The 24792-nt window shown below is 47.0% G+C and overlaps 1 protein-coding gene across 2 annotated transcripts; it reads left to right on the top strand.

Moving 5' to 3' along the window:
- Positions 1 to 543: 543 nt before the first annotated feature.
- HSPA9 (heat shock protein family A (Hsp70) member 9) lies at positions 544 to 22876 on the top strand. Of its 2 annotated transcripts, XM_082323903.1 has the most exons (17): positions 544 to 690; positions 2083 to 2141; positions 3530 to 3617; positions 3730 to 3911; positions 4430 to 4554; positions 6144 to 6217; positions 6307 to 6413; positions 7239 to 7401; positions 8071 to 8163; positions 9847 to 10056; positions 12535 to 12762; positions 13574 to 13678; positions 14730 to 14847; positions 17280 to 17374; positions 19294 to 19386; positions 21115 to 21255; positions 22094 to 22876. In XM_082323903.1, the coding sequence occupies exons 1-17, from the start codon at positions 613 to 615 to the stop codon at positions 22151 to 22153; spliced, it is 2019 nt and encodes a 672-aa protein (XP_082180029.1). In that variant the 5' UTR covers positions 544 to 612; the 3' UTR covers positions 22154 to 22876. The 2 variants fall into 2 exon arrangements, with proteins under 2 accessions (XP_082180029.1, XP_082180030.1); XM_082323904.1 differs by lacking the exon at positions 22094 to 22876 and having other exon boundaries at positions 20187 to 21188.
- The last annotated feature ends 1916 nt before the right edge of the window (positions 22877 to 24792 follow it).

Here is a 24792-nt window from a genome sequence, read left to right as displayed (position 1 = left end):
CCGGAGGGGCCCGCTACGCCCGGGCGCTGCCTGTGCCTCCGGCGTCCCTGGCAGCTGCCTGCGAGCTGGGGCCCGGGCTCGCCCCCGCCTGCGGGGAAGCTCGGGCCGGGCCCCGGGGCCCCCGGGCCGGTGTCAGCCCCGGCCCGGCCCCGCGCAGCCGCGGTAGCAGCAGCAGGGCCCCGCGCATGCGGCGTCCCGGGGCCACCTGCGCGTGCGCGCCGCGCACCCTGACGCAAGGCCGCTGCAATCGCCCTGCGCTTTATCCTGTCCGACCTTGAGTGCGCGGCCGCCCGCAGGACCCGGGCTGTCCCCGGCCGTGCCGGTGTTCAGCGGGCCGCTTCGGCGCCCGTGCCTCGCCCCAGCCCGCACCGGCCGGCGTAGCGCGCTCTCTCGCCGTCTTAGGAAGGCAGCGCGCAGCCGTGGCCGGGCGCCGATGTCCGAGCGGAGCGCCGAGAGCGAGGGGAAGCATCAGGCGATCAGCGGGACAGCCCGCGCCGGGGGTCCTGCGTTGCGCTCTTCCCCCCCCGCGGCCCACGTGGGTGGAGGTTTCCAGAAGAGCCGCGGCCCCGCGCGCCCGCCGTTCCCGCCGCCCCGCTCCGCCGCCGCCCCGCCATGCTCCGCGCCAGCCGCGCCGCCGCGCGCCTCCTGCCGCGCGCCGCCCCCGCCCCGGCGCCCCCCGGGCTGGCCCAGGTCCGGGGGGGGGGGGGGAACCGGGCCGAGGAGGGGGGGCGGGGGGGGGAGGGGGGGCGCTGTCAGCCTGCGAGCGCCGGCCCCGGCGGGGACGGGCCCGGGCCGCCGCCCCCTTGGGCCGCCGCCCCCTTGGGCCGCCGCCGGTGCCGAGTGGGTTCTGTCGAGAAAAGCGTCAGGCGGGCGGGGGGCCGGGGGGGCGGGAGCGCGTTCCGTAAGCCCGGGCCTGCTCCGAGGGCGGTTCACAGCCCGAGCGCCCGGTGGCTCGGGGAGGGCCTGCTCCCAGCTCGGTCTCAAAACCGGGAAAAGGCTGGGGCTTTCGGAGCCCTCCGGGAGGCCGGCGTGCGCGTGCCGAGTCACGGCCGCGGCAGAAAAAACTTCAAAGAGCTGCTGCAAGATCCGGCCTGCGGGTTCTGCAGGGGGGCGGCGGGGCGCGCGTCGTGACCGCGCGTAGAGCTGCGGGAAAGGCAGCGGGAGTAGCGTGGGCAGCAGGAGCGGGGAGGTGACGGTGCCCCTGCACTGGGGAGGCCGCACCTCGAGTGCTGTGCTCAGCGTTGGGCCCCTCACTCCCAGAAGGACATCGAGGTGCTGGCGCGTGGCCAGAGAAGGGCAGCGAGGCTGGTGAAGGGTCTGGAGCACAAGTCTTATGAGGAGCAGCTGGGGGAGCTGGGGTTGTTTAGCCTGGAGAAGAGGAGGCTGAGGGGAGACCTTATTGCTCTCTACAACTGCCTGAAAGGAGGCTGTAGCGAGGTGGGGGTCGGTCTCTTCTCCCTAGTAACAAGCGATGAGAGGAAACGGCCTCAAGCTGTGCCAGGGGAGGTTTAGGTTGGATGTTAGAAAAAACTTCTTCACCAAAGGTCTGTCAGGCCCTGGCCCAGGCTGCCCAGGGAAGTGGTTGAGTCCCCATCCCTGGAGGTATTTAAAAGCCGGGTAGACGTGGTGCTTGAGGACATGGCTTAGTGGTGGGCTTGGCAGTGCTAGGTTAACGGTTGGACTTGATGGTCTTAATGGTCTTTTCCAACCTTTATGATTCTATGAGACGTGGGGTTAATGTTTACCTGCTGCTGTTCACTGAAAGCTGAAGGTTCAGAGTTAATTTACTGAAATGTCTTTTGCCTGGCAGCGTGTTCGTAGGCTGTTTTGTATGAGGGAGATAGTTCAGTTCTGGTAACACAAATCAGGGTTATGCCAGACGGTTAAGTATAGTAATTGGGGTTTTTGTTATGGCAGTCTGAATCTTTCGCAAATTCTTCCTTAGCTTGCACTTAAGTTTTTAAAAATGAAACCTTGTAGTAGGACCGTGTCGCTTCAGAAGTTGTCTGCCTTTGAAAGTCTTGGCTTGAAGATCACTTAATGTTTAAAACTAAATATTCATTGAACATCTTTGTTTTGTAGACATTCTGGAATGGCCTCAGTCAAAATGTTCTCAGAGCAGCATCCAGTAGAAAATATGCGTAAGTATTTTCTCGTTTTTTCATGTTTGGCTGTTTAATATTTAGATTTACCCTGATACCAGAACTCATTATTGGAGTCAGAGATGGAGTAACAGAGTAAAACCAGCAAGATAAAATTAGAACTTATGCGTATAACTTTTCTAAGGCTGTTTCTTTATCTCCTGTCTTTTTCCAGGGGAACTTTAAGAATTGTTCTTCCCCCCTTCTCCCACCACCAGCAGCATCCACAAAATGTGGATTGTTGAGATTTGTTTGATTTAAAAAAAAACCAAACAAATAACCATACAAAAAAATACCCCAAACATTGATGTAACAGATTGTTTTAACACCGGCATGAAACAAGAGTGATGCCTGGCTCCATTTCACTACAGATGAAGTTTATTTCAAACAGCTCATGCATTTCAATCACTTGTTTTTCTTGTTGCAAGATAATGGGAAAAGAGTAGCAGTTAGTTGTGTAACTTAGTCAGATGTTTTGTGGCTGATGCTGATTCAGGACATGGAATGGGAAAGCTGTTTGTGTTAGGAAAACTGCCCAGTTCTGGCTAGTACAGAGAAACCGAGGAGTTGCACATCTCCAAGATCACTGCTTTGTTATTTGCACTGGAGTTAGCGCGACTTAGCATCCTGGGGAGCGAGAAGGTGATATCCTGGTAGTAAACATGGTCCTACTCTGCCTTCAGTGTGCTTTCTCCATCCCAGAACATGGTTTTGTTTATAAGGCAAAACTATGATTCAGGAGTTCTCTCTAGCCTTGAAAAAGGGGCAATGCACTCTTCCTAGAAAGGAGGAAGAGGTTCAGATTTGTCTTGTGTAAGAACCACTCCCATTTTTCAGAATTAAATTAATTTGTTGCTCCGCAGGATCAAAAAGATCAGTTATCTTTGGCTCTGGCTCAGAGAACCCTGCATGGGTTGAGTAATTTGTTATCTTTGTGTGTTCTTCTCTTCATGCTAAGCAATGATAAATAAACCAATGCAATTTATTATTAGCATTTTGACTCCAGGTGGATGTTTTCAAACAAGTTTGAACATCAGAAGTAACCCAAAACAAGTTCTGCCTGTGCAGGGACAGAATTAGTTACGACTTTGTTTTATGTCGAAATCTTAAAGGATGTTGAGAATATACGTAGTAAAGATTATTGTGGTGAAGAATAATATTTTTTGTTTATTTAAACAAGCAAGGATTTACCTATAAGTGATCTGACTGAAAACAGAGGCACAAGGTTACACAGAGTCGGAGAACACCTTAGGTCGGAATACAGTGTGTATTTGCTTCAACACCTAGTGACAAATGACTTTGTCCCGTCTTCAGGGTAGAAAGCTTTTTTGCTATCTAGTTATTTTCCTTTAGTAGTCATTTTATTTTTCCCATAATATGCTTTACAGCTCAGAAGCAATTAAAGGTGCCGTTATTGGAATTGATTTGGGTACAACAAACTCCTGCGTGGCAGTTATGGAAGGAAAGCAAGCGAAAGTAAGTAAAAAAAATGAATACCAGCTTGCAGTAACATTATTAGAAGCTGAATGTCCAAATTAGTGTTCTCAGAGGCAATGTTTTTTGATAGCACCCTGTCCTTTTTACGTAGGTGCTGGAAAACTCCGAAGGTGCCAGGACAACACCTTCGGTTGTTGCGTTCACGGCTGATGGCGAACGCTTGGTTGGAATGCCAGCAAAGCGGCAGGCGGTAACGAACCCACACAACACCTTCTACGCCACCAAGCGTCTCATCGGGCGGCGCTTCGATGACTCTGAAGTGAAGAAGGATATGTAAGTGAGGGTGGAGAGCAATTCTGCTACCAGCAGGAACGCATAAAATACAATGTTGTATAACATGACATGTTACGTGTTAAAATATAAACCTTTTTTGGGTAAAGTAGTTATGCCCTCATGTCTCAAAGTTTCCTTGCTTATATTCTGAGGGCCAAGCTGTATTTTGCTACGTTAGTTGCTGATCATCTTAAGGTTTTCAGAGAAGGAGAAAAAAGCCTTGCTGATGCTGTGCAGAACGGTCAGCATCTACCATTGCATGAAGACTTTTTCTCATTCTTGAGGGCGTTCACAATCAAAGCTGCGTGATCGTACCTAAGGCTTGTGATTAAATGATGTAGCTGATAAAAAACATTGGTAGGATATCGGTACTTCTGGGACTCCCTGGATCTGAGGCTGCTGTTGGCCAGTTTGGTATTGTCTAGAACTTGTACATGTTCATCTGCTCATACTAATTGTAGGGGTTTTGTGCTGTATGCTGATATAGGAACTGAGTGTGGAATTCTTCTGTTTTTTAGTAAGAACGTTCCATTTAAAATTGTCCGTGCCTCCAACGGTGATGCCTGGGTAGAGGCTCATGGGAAACTCTATTCTCCAAGCCAGATCGGTGCCTTTGTACTAATGAAGATGAAGGAAACTGCAGGTTGGTACAGTTTGTTCTTTGCCGTCTGCGTGCACAAGCGTGACCGTGGTGCTGGGCCACGGTAAATGGAAGGGCAGCAGCCATAAAGGTACTTTGTTGGTACGGGAATCCTTGTATAGCCCCTAGTGTGGGGCAGATCGTGGAAGGTTGCAGCAATGGGCTGCTATGAAGCCTCGAGAAAGATCAGTCTCTGATCAAAGCTCAGTCTCTGAGCTTTGGCAAGATATTAGTGCTTTACTTAAAACATACAGTTATCAAAATTGGATACCAATTGAGTTGATATTCAATTTTAATTGCATTGAATGCACATGTACTCAGAAGGGGGAGCTCCTTTTCCTTGTAAGCTGCAGTCCTTGTGCCTCTGAGGCTGCAGCTGAGCACGGCCTGTGGCAGCCAGGGTTTTGAGTGGCTCTGTTCTTATGCAACTGCTAGATATGTAGCAAGAAATGGAGTGTTCAAGGGATCTGATTTTTGGGCTGAATGAATAGCTTCTTAGCCAGTGGCAACTTTAAATCTGCACTAGGGGAAAATACCCATTGGCCTGGAGAATTTTTTTTTTTTTCTCCTTTTCAATTCCTAGTGTGGTTTCTGGGGAACCGGAGTATAATACACAAGGATAATAGTCAGTAGCTGCCTTCCACAGCCTTGTTTGGTAAACATTGTGCATCCAGTGATAAGTGTTTGGAGGGCAGGACTAAAGGTTGTTACTGAAGCTCCATCCAAAGAGGATTTTTTTTTTTATTGTTAGGTCCTGGACACTTGCTAAAGCTCCATCCATGAGTAAAATATGAGTATGTGGTATATGAGCATCTGGATGTGATGAATTTGACTTACTCTGTGGACGGTGTTCCTCTGTCTTAAGCAAGGGTCTGCTTCCTGTAGGTCTATTGGATTTTGCCCTGGATGCTACATGAATTCAACTATAGAATGAAGTGGCTTTGCAAGCAACAGAGAATAATGCAGCGTGTAAGGTCCGTGCAGGGCTAATGCATAGGCGTAAATCCTGTCTGTGCATTCTCACTGCATCATGCACATTCTTATTTTTTAGCAGGTCTGAATCTGTATTTGTTTACATCCTTCCCTTTTTGTTGAGAGAAGTTTGTGACCTTAAATTAGGGTGTAATACATATTTTTCCTGACTTACTGTCTCCAAAGCTTGTAGAGGTGGTGTATCTACATTATTTGTACCATACAAATGTTTCCTACAGCAGACTCTGTAAACAGACAAAAATGAGTTAAGTGCATCACAAGTTGAACACTCCAAAGAAATGGAAAACAACTTCAGTCTCGCACACTAAAAAGACAAGCTCTCGGATGAATTCTTACTCACTAGTGGCATCAGTTACTGATTGAATTGTGGAGGTGCTTTGCTGTTCTGTCAGAAGTCTACAAACTGTTCCGTCTTATGTGGAAGGACTTGATTTCTGCACAGCTCCCTCTGCATCTTCCCAGAAAGCAGCAGGTTCTTGACCAGGAAGCCTGTCTTTGGTTCTTAGTTCAGGAAAATTATTTCAAACTACATGGTAAGAACTTGGTGGTATTCTTATCTCATAAGGATAACTTTCTGTTTTGTCTCCTTTTTCCTCCAGAAAATTACCTGGGACATTCAGCAAAGAATGCTGTGATCACAGTCCCTGCTTACTTCAATGATTCTCAGAGACAGGTATTCACCAAGCTGTAAGATTTTCGGGCTTATAAATTGTGTTTAGCTTCTCTCAGTAGTCAGCACTCTTCCTCTTTTTTCCCCCTCAGGCTACAAAAGATGCTGGGCAGATCGCTGGCTTGAATGTTTTGAGGGTGATTAATGAGCCAACAGCAGCTGCACTTGCCTATGGTCTGGACAAGTCTGAAGACAAAGTGTAAGTGCCTGTTCATAACACCTACTCTCTCTTAAATAAGCATGCTGTAATTTGCTTTGTAAATGCATCTTCTGCTTTCTGTTTTTTTTTAAAATCACTGGTTGGAATTCTGCCAAAGTAGACTCCCAGCCTTGAGTCAGTGCTGTGTAATGTCACCTCTGCTCTATGCCAGCCATACTTGTTAAAGAAAGTGAGTTCATACCTTGCAGCTGCAACTAAATTATCAAAGCTGAGTGTCAATTTAATTATCTTACCTACTGGTAGCAGTGGTAGGTGTGGCTAAGGACAGCTGGGTGAGAGGCTGTCACCATTGGTGCTGAAGCGTAGCGCAAGAGGTGCGCTGAGGTTTGGTGCCTGGGGCCCGCAGCTTGCATCTTCTTCCCTGACTGCATTCAGCCTTCTGTCACTGCCAGGGGTGGTTATATAAATGCAGGGGGTTTGTTACAGATTTTGTAAATCTGATGTAGCTTACAGTGCTGTAAAAGCCTCGCATTTTGAAAAACGTGTTTCATAATGGTTCTGGTGTCCCTGCCCTTGTCATTGGATGTGAGTGTGTATTTATTTGAAGAAGAAGGAACTGCCATCTTTGAAATAACAGGCAACGTTAAGCATCGTGCAGCAGATATTTTAGAGACGACTTCCACGTGGACTCAGAGCGCTCAAGGAGTGTGTACACTGTGTAATTTGTTTACTGCTGTCTTTAGAGAGGCTTTTAACTTTTATGGACAGCCACATGAATTCTGCACACCTCATCTCCTGAGGAGAATGATTTTTGAGCCACACAACTGACTAGAAAGTAATGTGTTTCTGCATCTGTTCTTGTAGTATTGCAGTCTACGATTTGGGTGGTGGCACTTTCGATATTTCCATTTTGGAAATCCAGAAGGGAGTCTTTGAGGTGAAGTCTACCAATGGTGACACTTTCTTAGGTGGAGAAGATTTTGACCAGGCTTTGCTACAGTATATTGTTAAAGAGTTCAAGAGAGAGGTAAGGTATCTCATCAGAATTCAATCTTGTGTTTTGCTGTTTTTCAACCTCGCTTAACTTCTATGGAAGAATGGGAATTTTCTTAAATTATTAGGGCTTGGTTTATAGTCTATGGCACAGTTGAAATTTGGGTATTAAAGACACCTGTCAGTCTGGCTTCCAGTTCTTACACGTGGTTTCTTGAGGTGGAATATTCCTCTCCTGGAAGACAGAATAGCAGGACTTCTGCCTTTATTTCCTCTAGTGTAGCAGGACTAACCTATACATAGTCTGCTTACTTTTTACAATAAAAATCTGCGGGCCAATTGAACGTGTCAGCACAGATGCATGCAGTACAGGGTTGGCTGTAGGAAACTGCAGTGTAATTCCAGCACCTTTGCTACTTCAGTCTTGCCTTTATATTCTGTGATGCAGCAGCTTTTCCAGGCTTTAATCTGTAACTTACTGCATAATCACTTCCAGAGCAGAGAGGGCTAGCAGATGTTTTTGAAATGCTAAATGCTTTGCCAGAAGTGAGAGAGATCAGCAGAAGTGCATGTACTGGGCTGTATTTCTACAAACACCTTTACAGTCAGGAGCGATAGGAAGATGAACTGCAATGAAGAAAGGCTCTCCATGACTCCTGTGCAAAAGCTGAGAGTCTGTTAACCCATCTTGTTTGTTGTTTAGATGGGTGTTGACCTGACTAAAGACAACATGGCCCTTCAGAGGGTGAGAGAAGCGTCGGAGAAAGCAAAGTGTGAGCTTTCATCATCTGTGCAGGTAGGTGGCTGGGTTCAAAGCAGTCCAGTAAAACATTTTGATACAGAGTTTTCCATTATTTTTGTTTACAAAGCTCTGAAATTGCTGCACTTTTTTCTTGTGGTGGCAGAACAAGCTTCTGTGTAACCAAATGACATCACTTTAACGGAAAGTCCTTTAGCAGGGCAGACTATTCAGGAGCACAATTAGTTGTCGGAAGCTGAGAAAGCAGGTGCTGGGTTTTGCCTTTCTTCTGGCACCATGTTTTCTCATCTTGCAGGGAATGTGACCTTGTCCCCAACTTATTCTGTATTTCAGGAATATGGTGGGCATCAGGGAGTTTAGCTGCAGCTAGTACTGCTGGATTACTGGAAGCATTTGCGGCTTTGTGCAAGCTGTTCCAAAACCTTGGTGCTACTCATTCTACTGAAACAGCTAATTTGTCTAATAACAAGAAATAATTTCTATAAAGAATCTTTATTTCTTTGCCTATAGAAGAGTTGTCTAGACAATTGGCAACATATACCCCCTTTTATTTTTTCCACCTGCTTTGTGTATTAATGCATTCAAGCGTGTCCTTTATTCACTACTGAATAAGGAGCTGGAGAAGCAGCAAGTTGGGGGTGTAATAGTCTTGCCTAAGTGAAATTAAGGTCAATTATATAGTAATTGAAATGGGGTCTCTGCCAGTTTCTAGGTTCTGAATAAACTTTTTTTTGATGGTGGTCTTTTTGTTGGCCAGTGGGGAGCTCATAGCAAGGAGTTTAGGCCAGTCACAATGGATGCATAGTTCTGCCAGAGACATAGCAGGCTCTGTTTTACTAGCTCAAGAGTTGGCAATGCAGTCTGTTCATACCAGGAAAAACTGAATTCCTTAACTCTTTAGCAGTGAAGGGAAAACAACTTGCTTTTGGCCCCATTTTCCCCTAGTATTTTTGACCATGCTATGTATAAAGTGAATGCACACCTCTAGTCAGTAATGTGGGTTTAGTTCTTGTTGTGTAAACTTAATCTGTAGAGCTTAAAGCATTAATGTTTTTAATTGCTTTGATTTGTAGTATCTTTTGATGTCAGCATGACTCAGCACTTGAAAAAGATGGTTTCAGTATAAGATTTGCTTTAAAAATCCAGCATGTGAATTTGTAAGATCAATCACAAATGGCCGTGAAAAGTGGGGATTATGGTCCCTGGCACTGATGGACTTTGTGTTAAACGGCAACTGGCTGTTGAACATGAATCATTTGCATTTAGAAAACAGTCATGAGTTATTTTCCTCAAGTAGCTTACCTTCTATGAAATCGGCAAAATCTTTCGGAACTATGAAGATGGGCTTTCTTCTGTGCTGTACTAAAGGAAGAGGATTAAGGTTGTCACTTCTAATGTTTCAGCTCTTACCTCCTGGCTATGATAGAAATTAAATTGTTGTTCTTAACAGCAGAAGACCTCAAAATAACAGAATATTAAAATTGGAACTTAACAGTTGTAACCATGAGGTGTGTAATAAAATAATTTTCTGATCTCTTATCTGAAATGTCAAACATAAAAGTATGCCTGCTGCCACTTAGAGGCTGGGCTGCAGAGTGAACAGGCACGTAGACGTTTCAGTACAGGCAGAGCAGAACCTGTAACTTGATCTAAAACCAGCATGTAGCTGCCTTATTTTCCATTCCTGTTTTTCACTCCGTGTCTGTTTCTGTGCTGCAGACTGATATTAACTTGCCATACCTTACTATGGATGCCTCTGGACCAAAGCACTTGAACATGAAGCTGAGTCGCTCGCAGTTTGAGGGCATTGTAGCTGATCTGATCAAAAGGACGGTAGCGCCATGCCAGAAAGCCATGCAGGATGCTGAAGTCAGCAAGAGTGACATTGGTGAAGTCATCCTCGTCGGTGGCATGACCAGAATGCCAAAGGTATGAGATGTGTCTCTCTTATGGGCAGAGCTGGCACAGCTAGCCAGCGCTTACTGTTGAGGGTGATCTGTAACAGAAAAGTTGGGAGTCTGGCAACTTCAAAGCTCCAGCAGCTGAAGGCCCCCAGGAGCAGAACAGACGTGTTAAGTAGCCACATGAGAACAGCGGCAAGGGACTCTCTCATCCTCTTTAATTAGCTCAGCATGGATCTGGGGGCTGTAGCCAAGCTGCACTTCACAAAAACAAGTGGGGGTTATCAGGACTTGAAAATTCAAGTTGACTTTCTGATGTGGACCAAATATAAGCAGCATTGTTCAGATACACAGCATGTTTTCTCTTGTTATGGACTTCAGTGTGTGATAGAGGTACACTTCAATGACAATAACCTATCAGTAATCTTTGCCTTCCAGTGGATTTCTTCCCCTGTGCAGAGCACTTACAGCTAGCTGTGAAGAAACTGCCCAAGCAGAACGGTTCTGTTACCCGCTGGTTGCATGTATTTGGCTACCTGTGTGAGGCTGGGTGTTGTCAAGCATATTTAACTGGCTGTTCCAAACACTTGTTACCTAATACCTGGCCCTTGTATTCTGTGGTGATAAGCACCAGCAGGTAACTTAGAAGCTTGCTCTGCTGACATGCACAATCTTGCAGATAAGGCGCTGTCTGCTGGTGATTTACTGTTCTTGTTCATAGCATTGCAGACTGCTGCTTAGCTCCCCTGAAGTCAGAGCTGAACATGTATGTACGCTGCTCTCTTCAAGGGTACAGCTTGTCCTTTTCCACGGAGATCATCAAAATTTCATTCCATAGGAATCAGTCAGGCTTGGACTATTTGTTTGCTGTTAAGATTTGGGATTTGTAGGTCCTTTCTAGGATAATAGGTCCTGCTTGGGATTTATTTGGGATTTGGTGATGGTTTGGGTTTTTTTCTTCCCTAAGTGTTAAATGAGCCTGGTGGCTGGAGGTGATATTGGTGTGTGCAGAAGGTCAGCCAGGCAGGGGAACCAGAGCAACGAGATAAACAGAAGCTGCTGCTCTGGCCAGAGCTCAAGTGGAGTAACTGTGCTATACCTTCCCAAAATCCCTGCTGTTCCAGCTGGATAAAGGAAAGATGGTGTGGTTAGCTAGGTACAAAGTGATGAAAAACACTTCTAGAAGTGGGGAAGCCCTTCCTGAAACATTACGTATCCTTTGGGGGTGGGAGACAGTGCTTAAATATTGATTTGATTTTTATTATTGTTATTTTAATGTCATATTTATAATCCCCAGCGTCTGTGGCTTTGAGCTTATGTAATGCTTTCCTGAGTGCCGGTAATTACAGCTCTGGCTCCAAGATCGGTGCCCGTATGTTGCGTACAGCACAGAGCCTTCTCTCGTGTACGTTGTTGTGTTCATTTCACCCTGCTAGGAGGGAACGTGCGTTCTTTGGAGCGCTCATGCGGACAGCGCTCCAGGAAATGTACAGTGGGTGGTTAGATGTAATGTTTCTTTTGTACTGTAAAATATGCCTCCAGAGGGAAAGACTTGCACTTAATTACATGCTCGTACATAAAGTGTCTTCCTCTGTAATGAACACTCCCAGCAGATGTCTCTTGGCTTAAGTGCAGAGGAGTTGGACATTTGCTTACAGCACAGTTTTCCAGGCACCTCACGCTCACCTGTGCCGCTGTGTGCCTAACGGGTGTACTTGGGAGGAGGGAAGCTGCCAGCGGGAGCGAAGTCCCACACCCTTCTCTTGCAAGGTGGAGGAGTGGGCTACTGAGCTGTGCCCTGGTGCAGACACCTTATTGCATTCCCATCTGGATACTTCAGCAATAAATCTGTTGTAATCATGAGCACATCCTTCCGAAAGGGCAGAGCAGTGAAAAGCTAATAATGCAGCTCAGACTGTCTGCTGACATGGCAAATCTACTTCTCTGGTGAAACAGCCCGTTAAATAAAGAATTTGAAAATACTGTCCTTCATACAATTTCCTTCCCCCCCCCCCCCCCTTATTACACACAAGCAAGATGAACTGTCCTTCTGCTCTGCATTTTTTTTACCTTCCCTGCACTCTGTGTCCACAGCTGTACTGTCCTTGACAGCTGTGTTCTGCCCAGTGTTGGCTTGTACCCATTCTGGGGGAGCAGTCCTTGACTCCTGCTTGATAAGCCCGGAGTGATCCCTTCTGAATACAGCTGGGCTACGTGAAAGGACTGATGTAGGTTGACTTGCAGCTGGCAAACTTGATGGCAAGAAAGTCTCCAGAGAAGGGGTTGTATAGACTGAAATGAGTGCATTTAACAGGGTATGTAGAAGATGGGAAATTAGGGAGCAGTCACAACCCTGAAGCTTAATATTTCTATTGTGCCACAGGGTTACGTGGCAGCAGGAGCATAAAGATAGAAACCTTTAGTCACGGCTGGCATGTTCTTGTGGCCACAGCACTGGGTGGTAATGGTTCACTCTGCATATGAGTTGTGCTTTCTCTCCATTCAGGTGCAGCAGACTGTACAGGATTTGTTTGGCCGTGCTCCTAGCAAAGCAGTTAATCCTGATGAAGCCGTTGCTATTGGTGCAGCTATTCAAGGTGGCGTGTTAGCTGGTGACGTTACTGATGTCCTGCTGCTGGACGTAACTCCCCTCTCCTTGGGGATTGAGACACTGGGAGGTGTCTTCACAAAGCTCATCAACAGGAATACTACCATACCAACTAAGAAGAGCCAGGTACACATTGACCCCAGACGGGTGGGTCTTTTGTGGTGGTCTCAAATACCCAGTGAGGGCTACCCAGAGCATCCCAGTAGATAGCCTTGTCTCCTCCTCGTCTGGCAAGGAGAAGCAGCGTAGAAATCAGATTTAATGTCAGCCACTGAGTATCTCTGTTGATTATTAGTGTGGCCAAGAGGGGAGGTAAGTTGAGTTAATGTGTACCAAGATACCCTAGGGTGTTTGTGGCCTGGTCATGATTGCAGTGTGTGTGCCGTGATGTAACTGTCAACACATCATTCTGAAGAAGAATTGTGTGGAGACCTTCTGTAACTGAGCACCACACCTGTTTGAGACCACCTTTCTTGGGTGGCATACCTCAGAAGGGGTTATTTTTTTTCCTGTGTTGTAAGGCCCTCATAGACTTGGGTGTGATCCTTTCTTCCACTTTGCCTTGTCTGGGTTTGCTAGTGTGTGCTCTTACTGATAACACTTGCTCTCTCTGGGGCGTGGGCTTTGGGCAGGAGCCCTGCTGCTTCAGGAGGAAATATTGTGGTAATGTGGGTGGTTGCCACTGGAGCCTGCTGCTGGCATGGCATTGCCAGTTTTTGTGTGCTCAAATGCACATAGGACGAGATGCCAGTGAGCTTGGTTGTTGCTTGTCTCGGTGGTTTGCAAGAGGAACAGGGGAATGACAAGTGTTTAATAATTCTTTATCTCTTCAAAGTAGCTTCTCTGTATTCCTTTATTGCTTAGTCAGCTTGTCACTGCATCCATTCATGTGTTACAATTTACTAGCTATCCAGTAACTTTCTGTTCTCTTCCCCAGGTGTTTTCTACAGCTGCTGATGGGCAGACTCAAGTGGAGATTAAAGTATGCCAGGGAGAGAGAGAGATGGCTAGTGACAACAAACTTCTTGGCCAGTTCACACTGGTATGTTGGCTACTCAGTATTCATGACCTTAGACTTGACCTTCTTTGAGAAGTTCAAAGCCTTCTCCATTTCAGTTGACCCCTGAAGGTAGTGGTGGGGAGGAGTCATCTTACAGAAGACATCTGACCCTATTTGTCATAAAAAAACAGTTTCTAAAGGCACAGCCTGATTCTGGGACAGCCTTTCAGCGGCAGGGGAGCAACCAGTGTTTAAGATGGAGCTCAGAGTTTCTAAGCAGTCTTAAGTGGCACAGGGGCTGCTGTAGCTTTGGGGCTTGGTCCCCTAGAAGGGCCCTCTCCACTTCTGGGCACAAAGAGCAAAAAGAGCTCTGTCGTACCAGGCCTGTGCAACCTGAATGCGAGCCTTTCCTCTGGTGTTGCAAAGACAAGGCTTGGAGCAGGCTCCATGTTAACCTGCAGTCCCTAGGGTAACCCATTTCTAGCCCAGTACTGCTTTTCTGTGAAAGCCTGTGGAACTGCCCTGCTTACTGGAGAACAGATGTGCTCCAGGGATTCGTGTGCAGTGTGCGTGGCGGACTGACCGGCTTCCTGTGCAGAATTGGTTTGGTCAGTGTTGGCAAAGTTTGACACTGTTAAAACTGTTTGCCCAAACTTGCTGTTGCTGGGACGAGCCATCCTTTTGAAGGAAGCTGTACTGCCTGTCGCTCTTTTAATACGGTAGTCTCAGAGGTAGTCAGTGAAGTCCAGTCATGTCCAGAACTGAAGAAACGGAGCATCCTGCCATGTCCTCGAAGGGAAGAGTGGCTTGTTTAGCAATAAAGCAGAACCTGTGTCACCTCCAAACCAAACTTGGGGGTTACCTCTTGTGGTTTCTGTGCACTTGTTCTGGGTAGAGATCTGTATCCCGTTAAGTCTAGATACTGCTAATTCACCACATGATGCCAACAGACATTTAGAGGACTCAGCTCTGAGGGTTAGTTAATAGTTGATTTGACTGACAGATCACCAAGATAATGTGCCCAATACTGGAGCCTCGTACCCTGAGGTTGTGTCCGTGTGGGAGCTAATGGCTAAGCATTTCTCGTTCTCAGGTTGGGATTCCTCCAGCACCGCGTGGAGTGCCCCAGATTGAGGTCACTTTTGACATTGATGCTAACGGTATCGTTCACGTGTCAGCCAAGGATAAAGGCACCGGGCGTGAACAGCAAAGTAAGTGCTCTGGGATGCTGCCCGGGGAGGAGGAGGAAGGGTGTGGAGCAGTGAAGGCACCATAGCACGCTGGGCACTGAGGGTAACGCTGGGTGACTCCACAGGTAATGGAGTGCTGCCCTGATGAGCATCCTGCAGTCCAGGGGTGGGGACTGTGGTGCATGTTACGTGATTGAGAGTAAGGATGACACAAGCAGTCTGTTGCCTATGCGGCATAGATGCAGTTGAAGTCATCTTGGCTTAAGTGTCTCCTCTGGAAAGGAGGATAGAGGGTTACTGCAGAATGAAATAGGGAAAGGAAGAAGTGACAACTGACCTGTAGTTTCATTTTAAGGAACTAAAGCCTCTATAAACACACAGCACACTGTTGCACCGTCTGTTAGCCTGCTGACAGATTGCTACCAATGGATGCTCTCCTTCCACATTAGGCAGAGATGAAGCATCTGCCTATAGCAAGGTTAAGGAAGTCCTCACTGGCACGGTTTTACCACATTCCAACTCATTTTTTCACTGTATGACAGTCCATCCTTGGTTTTGCAGTCTGCTGTGATCGCTATAGCAGTGTTTCAGCAGAGTGCAACTGTTTCCCGGGGTTTTCTGTATGTATCAGCTGTGCCTCGGTCCCCAGAGAGGCGCTGGGCATACAGGTTGGTGAACTCGGGGCTCACAGGTGTTTGTGGAGCAGTGCTCCTGCTGCTTACAGGGGTGTCCTGTGTCACTGAGGAGCTCGGAGCAGTGACATTCTGCCCTGAAGGGACAGAAATCTGGGTTGGGGAGTCCAGCACCTTGTATGACTTGTTCTTGAGCTGTGCTCGTGGGCATGCTGTTCCTTTGGGAGTGCCCTCTGCTAACGCATGAAGAGATGCTGTCTGTTTGAGGCTGCCTGCATGAAGGTGCCGGCTTTTAAGGGAGAAATCAAACTGGGAAGATCTCTGTTGAATCCAGGGCATGTCAAGTACAGCTGAACAGGTCAGCCCTGTGCTGAGAACCTGTTTTGTTTCTGATGACTCCATTACAAAGGTCTTGAAATTCAGGTATTTTGAAGCAGCATGTATTTTGCATAACCACCTCGTTCGTTTTCATCCATTTAGGCAGGAAACATCTCTAAATGGCAGGAGGCTTGGGGACTTCAAGCTGTCAATATATTTTGCTCTGTAGTGCAATGAAATGTTAGGCCTGATGTTCTGGGGTAATTAACGGGGCGGTTGACATTTTCTAAAGTCCTGTTGTGGGCTCAGAAAATTAATTTGAAGCATTTGTAGATTCCCCTGATACAAAATAATTGCTTTTGTGCCTCTAACTGGGAAGCCTCTATACTGCCCTTCAGTTGTTTCTTGGAGGCAACCACTTGAGCAATCAAATGCATGTTCCAGTTAAGAAAGATACTGTTAACTCTGTACTGGCAACTTGAAGGTATATGCTGTTGTTATCATGCTGCTTGGCTTTTGGCAGAAAGTTGTTACCAAAAACACACCGCTTGTTACTTTGATTTCCTTGTAGATTTTTGGTGTGCGGTAGCCTTCTACCTCTGAATAGCCATCTCCTGATAATAGGCAACCAGAATTTTTTAGCTGCCTGTCTGTATGCAAACGTGGTCCTAATTATAAAGCTGAACTGCCTATCCCACATCTGCATCCAAAGGACGTGTGTGCGTGTGTGTCTTTTGTTCAGGGTTTTGTACCATTGACAAATACTGTGTAGAAAACTTATTTCTAATGAGGATCTTGGTATACCATTGTTTGGACTTTGTGATATCCTGGATGTTGGACCTCTTTTTCCCAATGAAAATATGCTTTACCGCAGAAATTAGCTTCAGTTTACTTTGGCACTATTGGAGGAAAAAAAAAAACAAGGGGAGGACCTTTAAGAGCCTGCCCATAGAATCACACTATGCTCGCTCATTAAGGGCAGCACGAGGAGCTGGGTGGGGAATGTTGTCTTATCCTGCTACCAGCCTGGGCTGCTTTCCAACAGTGAAAGGAATCTCTGTGCTCTGGTAAAACAATTCCTTCTGTTTAGATTTTTTTTTTTTTTTTTGGTTAGTTGGTTCTTTGCCGTTGTGGGGGGTTTTTTTTGTTTTGTTTAGTTCTGTGATTTTAACCTGCTAGAATTCCCCTTTGGTTTGGGGGCTTTGTGTGCACACTCACTTTCCAGGAGGAGTAATGGAAGAACGGTCAAAGTGACTTACGGGCCAGTGGACAGGAAGCGTCTGGCAGAGCTGGGGATTTCACAGATCTAAGATGTCAGGCTTTTATCTTGCCAGCAGCATCGCTGCCTCTTCAAAGACTGGCTGTCTTTGTACTGCCCACGGGGTCTTCACAGTGCAGAGTCCCTGAGCAAGGCTGCTGCCATTGAGAGGGTTTGGGAAATAATACTCTCCTTTCCTCAAAGATGAGACCACATTCTTTATTAATGCTTCTTCTCCAATGCAGTTGTTATCCAGTCTTCTGGTGGCCTTAGCAAAGATGAAATTGAGAACATGGTGAAGAATGCAGAGAAATATGCAGAGGAAGACAGGCGAAGAAAGGTAATGTGATCATTACGGTATCTTCCAGCTAGTAGTGTCCCTGCCGGTTATTGCCGTTCTGTGCGATTAACTGTGCCCACCTTGAAGGAGCTGTAGGTTCTCGTCTGCATAGTCTTGAGCTGTTTGCTTGTGCAGTTACCCAAATATCTGCTTGCTTCCTTCTATTCAGTTTACATTCCAAAGTTGCAAGAAGATGTATGCAGAGGCATTCGGATCTTGGGTTTGGGTTGGGTAACTTGCCCTGTGACACTAGCATTTTAATTCCTCCCTGAAGAACTACTGGGACATGGAGGCAGCAGTAAGCAAAGTCACCTGCCTGTTACTCATGAGTAAACAGCTTTGCAGCTCTAGTTATGCTTTTTGTCATCGGTGCTCTTTACTGTCCACCTGCCTGTTATCTTGGCTGTTTATTTAAAGCTGGCCTACTACAGCTGGGTTTTCACTGTGATGTTGCGTTTAAATGGAAGCAGTACAGGGATGCTTAAGCTACTTTCTCAGAGTTTATTTTAAAGCTTAAATTATAGAACCTGCCAAGCAAAGCTGCGCCTCAGCCCCTTCCTTCCTAAGTAGGAAGTCGCTTTCCGTAGTGCTTAAAATCTCACTGTGGCACCTCGAATGCTGTATTCCTCTGAGCACGCTATTTGCCCTCAGCGCAGGTGAAGCCATCAGGAGATGTTTGAAAGCCTCACTGACTTTGTCAAGAAAAGACTGACACTTGCCATGGTTGAGTGACTGAATCTGTGATATTCATAGGATTAATGGTTGGAACTAATTGGTTTAATGAGGGTAGTACTAATGAATTATGCTACTAAATATAGAGCATTGATTTTTTTTTTTTAAGCAGACACAGTGAAGGCCTACTCTGGAATATGGCACCAGCATGTAGTTAGCGATTGCTGAGACTGGCACACTGGATTTGTCTGCTTTGTGTTCTCCTAGTCTGTAGGCGATTAGATTGCTTTCTTAAATAACATTTCTCTGTCTCTTTACTTGACCTGCATAACTGTAATTGTCAAAACTCCCTCGTTACACCTTTCTGATCGTGGTTTTACTGCCATGGAAGTATCATGAATGCATAAACAGAGTTATCACTCTGCTGGACTTGGCATCCTGCTGTGAACTTTGACAACCTACAAAGAGTGAAGACATAATGTAGAAATGAAATTATTTTTCATCAGCTTTCCACTGTAAGCGGTTAGCCTCCTGAGAACATTATCACACCCTTGCTTAGGTAGACTGTTCTTCCCGATGGAGAGGGCCGGGTGTCCCAGAGACCGTTGCTGGTGAAATAGTTCATGTTGACACTGGGACTGAATCTTGTCTCAGCAGGACTACTGCTCCCCTGTACTTACAGCCTGCTCTGTCCCCTGTTGGTTGCCTTTGCAACAGTGACATTAGGAACTGGTATTTTTTACCTAGCACCGTGGAGTTTTCCCACTGTTGAGATGCTACAAGCATTTGTAATTAAGGGGATGTGAGTAAAACATCCCAGCATTTTAGTTGTCTCTGGTGCCCTTGTTGCTGAAGAAGCTTGAGAATATTTTTTGAAAGTTCTGTTGCTTTCCCAAGGAGCGGAGCAGAGAGCTGCCCTGTCTCTGCAGTTGCTGGCTCTTGCAGTGTGCTAACAGTGGTGCTTACATTAGTTGCTTCTGCTTCCAGGGAAGTGGGATTTGCTGAGTGTGAAAGCATGAGGGCTGCCTTGCATAGACTGATTGTTCGGGCTTTCTGGTGCCAGAATGCACCTAGAAATGGTTTGCTTGCATTTCTTCTTCCCCTTTTGCCATTAAGAAGGACCCTGGGTGGGAGCTAGAGTGGAATTTGGCAGTTTGGGGAAAGAAATGTCAGCTGCTAGTTCATACGTACACAACTTGTCGTGCCAGTGATGTATGCAGTAGGCCCTTATGAGCTCTCTTACCCAGGAACGTGTGGAAGCTGTAAACATGGCTGAAGGCATCATCCATGATACAGAGTCTAAGATGGAGGAGTTCAAGGATCAGCTGCCAGCAGACGAGGTAGGTAGTTTCTGATCCCATAATAGTAAAGGAGGTAAGATTCCTTACTGTATCTTTGCTCAAATTCTCACTTAACTCATAGCTGGCTCTGGCCAGTGGCACCGACTCTGTGTGTATTTCCATGCTGTGGAAAGATGGCGCAGTCATGGACTCCTCTGGTTTTTGCACCAGAGCGTGGGGTGAGCGTGGCTGATGGGAGGATGTAAGGACATACTTAGAAGAACATGGCGTGGATAATAGCAAATATCCTACTTCAAAGTGCGAGTTCAGTGTCCCTGAAGATCTGAGAGCCTGGGAAGCTGTTAATGAAAGGTTTCTGCATGAATTACGTCCTTGGCTTGGCCTTGTGGTGGTTTGATAAGAACTGTACTGTGGCCTATGTGAGAGGAGAGTTTTGCTCAAAAGCTAGAGATTACTGGTAGGCACTGTTCGTGTACTAGCAGAGGGACAGAGGCAAAGCTGCTGTGCAGTCCCGGCAGCCTCGGTAGCACAAATACCGCCCAAGAACTCGGAGGCAATGAAAATTACTGTATCCACTTAACTCCAATTTTTCTTCTATCTTTGGAGTGAAGTGGATATTTAGTATCAAAAGAGTGCTTTTCATACCATTCTAAGTGACAGTTTAATTTCTGCATTATGAATTTCGAAAGCCAAGTTTTAAACAGATTGCACAATCTTCAAGCTAACAACTCTTGGAAGCAGAATAAAAGGGCTCCTAGGGGCCCCATGAGGCATTTGAGGGAACAAGATTATAGTTTACTGGTAAGTAGCCTCTGATCAGTTTAAATGCTATTTTTCAGCCCAGCTCCTCTCTCTAGGATGGATATTGGCTGACTCTGTGTTTGGGATTATGAACACTGGAGTTTTCTCCCACAGGAGCACAGACCCTAAATCCTTGTTCCTTGCAAGGACCGTTGTTCCCTGTTATGTCTTTTGGGGAATACCAGGGGAAAGTGGGTAGCACAGCTTGGAAGAAACCCTGTGCTGTCTGGGCGGAGACGGTGGCCTGACACAGGCGGCGGCGATTGCCCTCCCCTTCCCGTGGGCCTGAACGAGAACTCTGCCCACGTTTTGACTGCGAGCGCTGCTGAGCGAGCGCTGCCGGCACAGCTGTCCCCCAGTAACCTCGCTTCTCCGGGCCTGCCTCTCCAGCAGCGTGCCAGTCTGACAGAGAAATGCCAGACTGCGTGGAGGGTTTGACAGATGGCTACAGGGGCTGGGATGAGACCGTGTTGCTTTTGTTTGCCTCTCTGCTCCTTCTCCCACGTGCAACAAAGGGATTAAACAAGGCGGTGAACAGCCTTACTCGTTGGCTTTCTGACATGCCTTAAATATAGATGAAAACCAGCTTTCTTCTCCCTTCACCCTGGCTGCTGGGGTGACTGACTCACGGGTGAGGTGTGCCAGGGAGAGCAGCTCTCATCCTTGGCGGGCCGTTCAGTCTCTGCAGGGCTTTCTGTCCTTGGCGCCTCTGCTGAGACGGCAAACAAGGGGACCGATTAATGCCAACTGTGGCACATTTAGTGAAGTGGCCAGGTGCCCATTGGGAACTGAGCACAGTCCTAGTCCCTGCAGACCGTATGGCTCAGTTTGAGGCTTAACTTCATGGCTTCTGGCACAAAAAAAGGTAGTTTTGCTGTGGCCAGTAGGTGGGTGAAATGACAGGAATGAGTTTCTCAGTGAACGAAGTGCAGGATTTCATCGTGTTTGTTTGTGACTTACTTCCAGTGCAACAAATTAAAGGAAGAAATCGCTAAAATGAGGGAACTTCTGGCTCGTAAAGATACGGAAACGGGAGAAAACATCAGGCAGGCAGCAACCAGCCTGCAGCAGGCTTCCCTGAAACTCTTTGAAATGGCATACAAGAAGGTAAGTTCATGGTCATTTCCATTTTACAGCCCTCAGATGGGGAGGGGTGAGTCGGGACACGAAACGTTTAGGTAAGAGCTGTGCTTGGAGGTGGCACTGAGCCTCAGTGCAGCTCCCTCTGAGTGACACTTGCTGTAGAAAGTCGGGTAGAGTTGCAGGCCTGAAATCTTGGCCATCCTGCTGTCGGTAACCTGCCTCCCAGGCAGCCTGTTATTTCTGTACAGTCTTGTATGAAAAAGTACTGGAAGCTCTTAATAAGGAGCATCAAAAAGAGCACAGACAGGGCTTTCCCCTAGGTATGTAGAGTGCCTAAAGAAGTAACATAAGGTTTGGATTTATTTTAAGGATGATTGTATAACAGGCTTCCTGTTCAGTCTGCCTAAAATTACAGTAGTAAGGCCATTGGGAGTTTCTTCTCCATCTCCTTCCCAGTGGAAGGCCCGCCCATTCGAGGCCTGGCAGATGCGTACTTCACCTGTCCAGGGAAGTCTCCCAGGATGGAAGTGACACACTCTGCCCAGGTGATCTTGGTGGTGCTAAGCTCTCCTTACTGTGGAAAACTGCTTTTCTGATGTCAAACTGAAAGCATTCAGTGCTGCAGCGTAAGCTTGTTACGTCCACTGGGAAAGCATAAAGACTGGGAAGATAATTTCCTCCCTCTTAGTGGCAGTCATGCAGAGATGAAGATTGTTTCCATTCTCCAGTGGACAGTTACCCTTTTCACTGAGGGAAGGGTTTCTTCAGTCTAGAACTAACCTAAGCAGGTAGCTAGGAAAAAAAAAATGTCTAGGAGAAGCATTTTGTTGTTACTACAACTAATAAGCCAACTCTTTCACAGATGGCCTCCGAACGAGAGGGTTCTGGAAGTCCAGGGGATCAGAAGGAAGAGAAGCAATAAGAAGTCTCTGTCTTGCCTTGACTAGAGTATGAAGAAGAGGTCGATTTTCTTGATGCTTGGGAGAGAAGGGACCTTCCTGAGCAGCAATGGGCAGAATTCAGACTTACTGTGTTTTTGCAGTATTCTATATATAAAATTCTTTAATGTATAAACTTAGTGATGTGTCTGCTAGATAAATTGTCACTTGATGAAAGTTAATTCATGCCAGACAAAATTCTAAGTGTTTGGCCCCGTGATATTCAACTGAGGCACCTGGGGACTCGCTGATCATTTATTTCTGATACTTGACACAATGGTGTACTAAATCTGATATCGAAGTTTGGAAACCATGTCACTAAATTGAATGGTGGAGATGAAAGTCCTGCTGGAACTGGGAGGAGAATAACACCTGTATGGACCCTCCTTGTGGATCTGAGTACTTGTGAGCGGGTAATAAAACCTGTGAACGGCAATGAGGAGGCTGGTTACCTTGCTAGAGAACATTTGGATCTGCAGCTAGGTTAGTACCCTTGCTCTCAAGGAGGGGGGGGTTACTTCAAATTTAGCTGTAACATTATTTCTTACGAAAGAGGCTATGTGGAAGTTAAATACTTTGCTTGTCTGAGCCTTCTGCTCCATCCTGTGTCTGTTCTCTGCTTATGGTAAAACAATTTCCTTGATAATAAAACTGTTATTGGATCCATTCTGGATTTTTTTAAAATAAAAGCAGAAAAGTGTCCAACATAGAGTTCTTGGTATCCTGGCCTTTGATGGAGAACGAGATTGTGTTAACTGCATGTGAGAGCTCCTGGGGTGGAAGTCAGCCAGCTGTAGTGGCAGCAGCTTTGTGGAATTTGTGCTTCATTCACATGCAAAAAGAAGGTATCTGGTGTCAGCTTAGGGTGGGTCCCTGCTGAGAGCATCCCTGCTGCAGTCACGCAGATGCCTGGAAGTCCTGCTGTGGTCTGCAGTAGCCATGGGACTTCACCTCTGGGCACAACCTTCTGAAACAGGCTGTAGGCTCAGAGCAGCTGTTGCCCGCTGCTGCTTCTAGCAGCCAAGTCTTCCAAGGAGGTGCAGTCTCCTTGCCACCGTATATTTATCTGTTTCTCCTTTTTCCTGTCTGTTACTCTGTGCGTGTGGTCAGCGGGAAAGAAAAAGCAAATGTCACAGCTGCCTTGTCTGGACAGCTCAGATATTTAGGGGGGAGGAAAGGATTCTTTTTTTCCTGGCACTCTAGATAGTCTCTTAATTCTGAGAAGCTATTAGGGAAGGCCACAAGTCTTCATCCTGTGAACTTTCCTTTAAGTTGAGGACTGGAAGGGACCAAGACTGCTTCAGCCACTGAGCTCTCTCCTAGCAAGAAAGACTGGAAGCAGCTTCCACTTCAGAGCAAATCAGCCTGGCCTGTTGAACTGGAAAGGGGGGTAAAAAAAGAAAAACTTTTTAAGAGTCGTGAGTGATCCAATTGTAAAGTGAGAAGGAGCTTGCAGCATTTTGGCCTGGGCATAAAAGAAGGTGAGGAAGGGGCCTGGTGCAGCCCCAGGGGGAGAGAAGATGCAATGCCTCGTGTGTGCGGGCTGCAGCGTGCTCGGCGTGCCGTGGGGGGGAGGCGGGTGTGCAGCGGGCCTCTTAACAGCGATTTGGAGTGCTGAGCTGCCTGACTTCAGCTGGACTGAGGAGTTCCAACCCAAAATTCAGTGCTTTTCTTTCAGCAGGGATGTTGGTTGCCTCTGGGGAGGTGCTGTGGCTGTTGGTGGGGAGGCGAGCGGAGTACGGTGCAGCGGGCCAGCCTGCGGGGCTTCCAGCTGGCTGGTTGTGTGGACAGGTCTTCCACAAGCGGCCAAGTGGTTACAAATTCATCATGCGTGGGTCCAGGTCCTGTTTTGTTGGGTTTTTTTTAAGTGGCAGGGTTTTTATTTGTCGCAGGCAGGTGATGGCAGGCTGAGATGCGCTTACATCACGTGACCAGCGTGGTTCCCTGGAAGTTTTGAGGAACGCGCATGGCGAAGGACATGCACGTTCACAGCAACTGCTGCTCCCAGGAGCTGCTTGTGCCACCTAGGTGTGCAGCTGTGTGTGTCTTACGTGTGAAACCGTGCTTCCTTCTGTCACAGTGTAACCCCACGCCTGTCCTACACGTGGAGTAAGGACAGGTAAGGGCAGGGAGCGCTTGGCTGTGCGTCTCCTGAGAACGATCTCCTTTACAAAACTTGATCGCAGGTGACTCCTCCTGAATTTTGCTCTGCTGCTGCTGTTCCTGCAAAAGTGATCCCCTGTATAAAGCTGCAGTCTGAAAAAGAGGAATTCTCCGGCAAAGCGAGTTGGGTATTTCAGGTGCTGAAAGGAAACATCCCTAAGTGAAACAGTTCAAAGACCATCCTCTGTGGAAGCTTCTCCTGCTGCCTGGGGCAGCCCAGGAAAACGCTGCTGCCGCGGGGGCTGCCGCTCGCACGCTCTTCCCTCTCTTCTGGGCCTGCGGTGCCGTCGGGGCAAAGGCGATGGATCCTCATCTCGTGGCCTCCAGGGTCTTGAATCAGTGATTAGGGTTGGCCTTTACTTCTTGAATGAATTATTTTCCCTGTCACAGTTTAAAGCCATCTTTCACAGATGTTCTTTATTTTTTAATACACTCTTCTTAGCTTTTCCTTTATAAGCTA

This window comes from Platalea leucorodia, assembly GCF_965183815.1.
Source record: "Platalea leucorodia genome assembly, chromosome: 11".
NCBI classification, from domain to species: domain Eukaryota; kingdom Metazoa; phylum Chordata; class Aves; order Pelecaniformes; family Threskiornithidae; genus Platalea; species Platalea leucorodia.
The sequence above is the reverse complement of the archived record's forward strand: the minus strand, read 5'-3'. Positions and strand labels throughout refer to the sequence as shown.

Excerpts from the sequence above, each read along its gene's own strand:
- HSPA9 (XM_082323903.1), top strand. The coding sequence starts at position 613 with ATGCTCCGCGCCAGCCGCGCCGCCGCGCGCCTCCTGCCGCGCGCCGCC. Across the intron at positions 2,142-3,529 it reads GCATCCAGTAGAAAATATGC|CTCAGAAGCAATTAAAGGTG; the intron begins GTAAGTATTTTC and ends TATGCTTTACAG. Across the intron at positions 6,218-6,306 it reads TCAATGATTCTCAGAGACAG|GCTACAAAAGATGCTGGGCA; the intron begins GTATTCACCAAG and ends TTTCCCCCTCAG.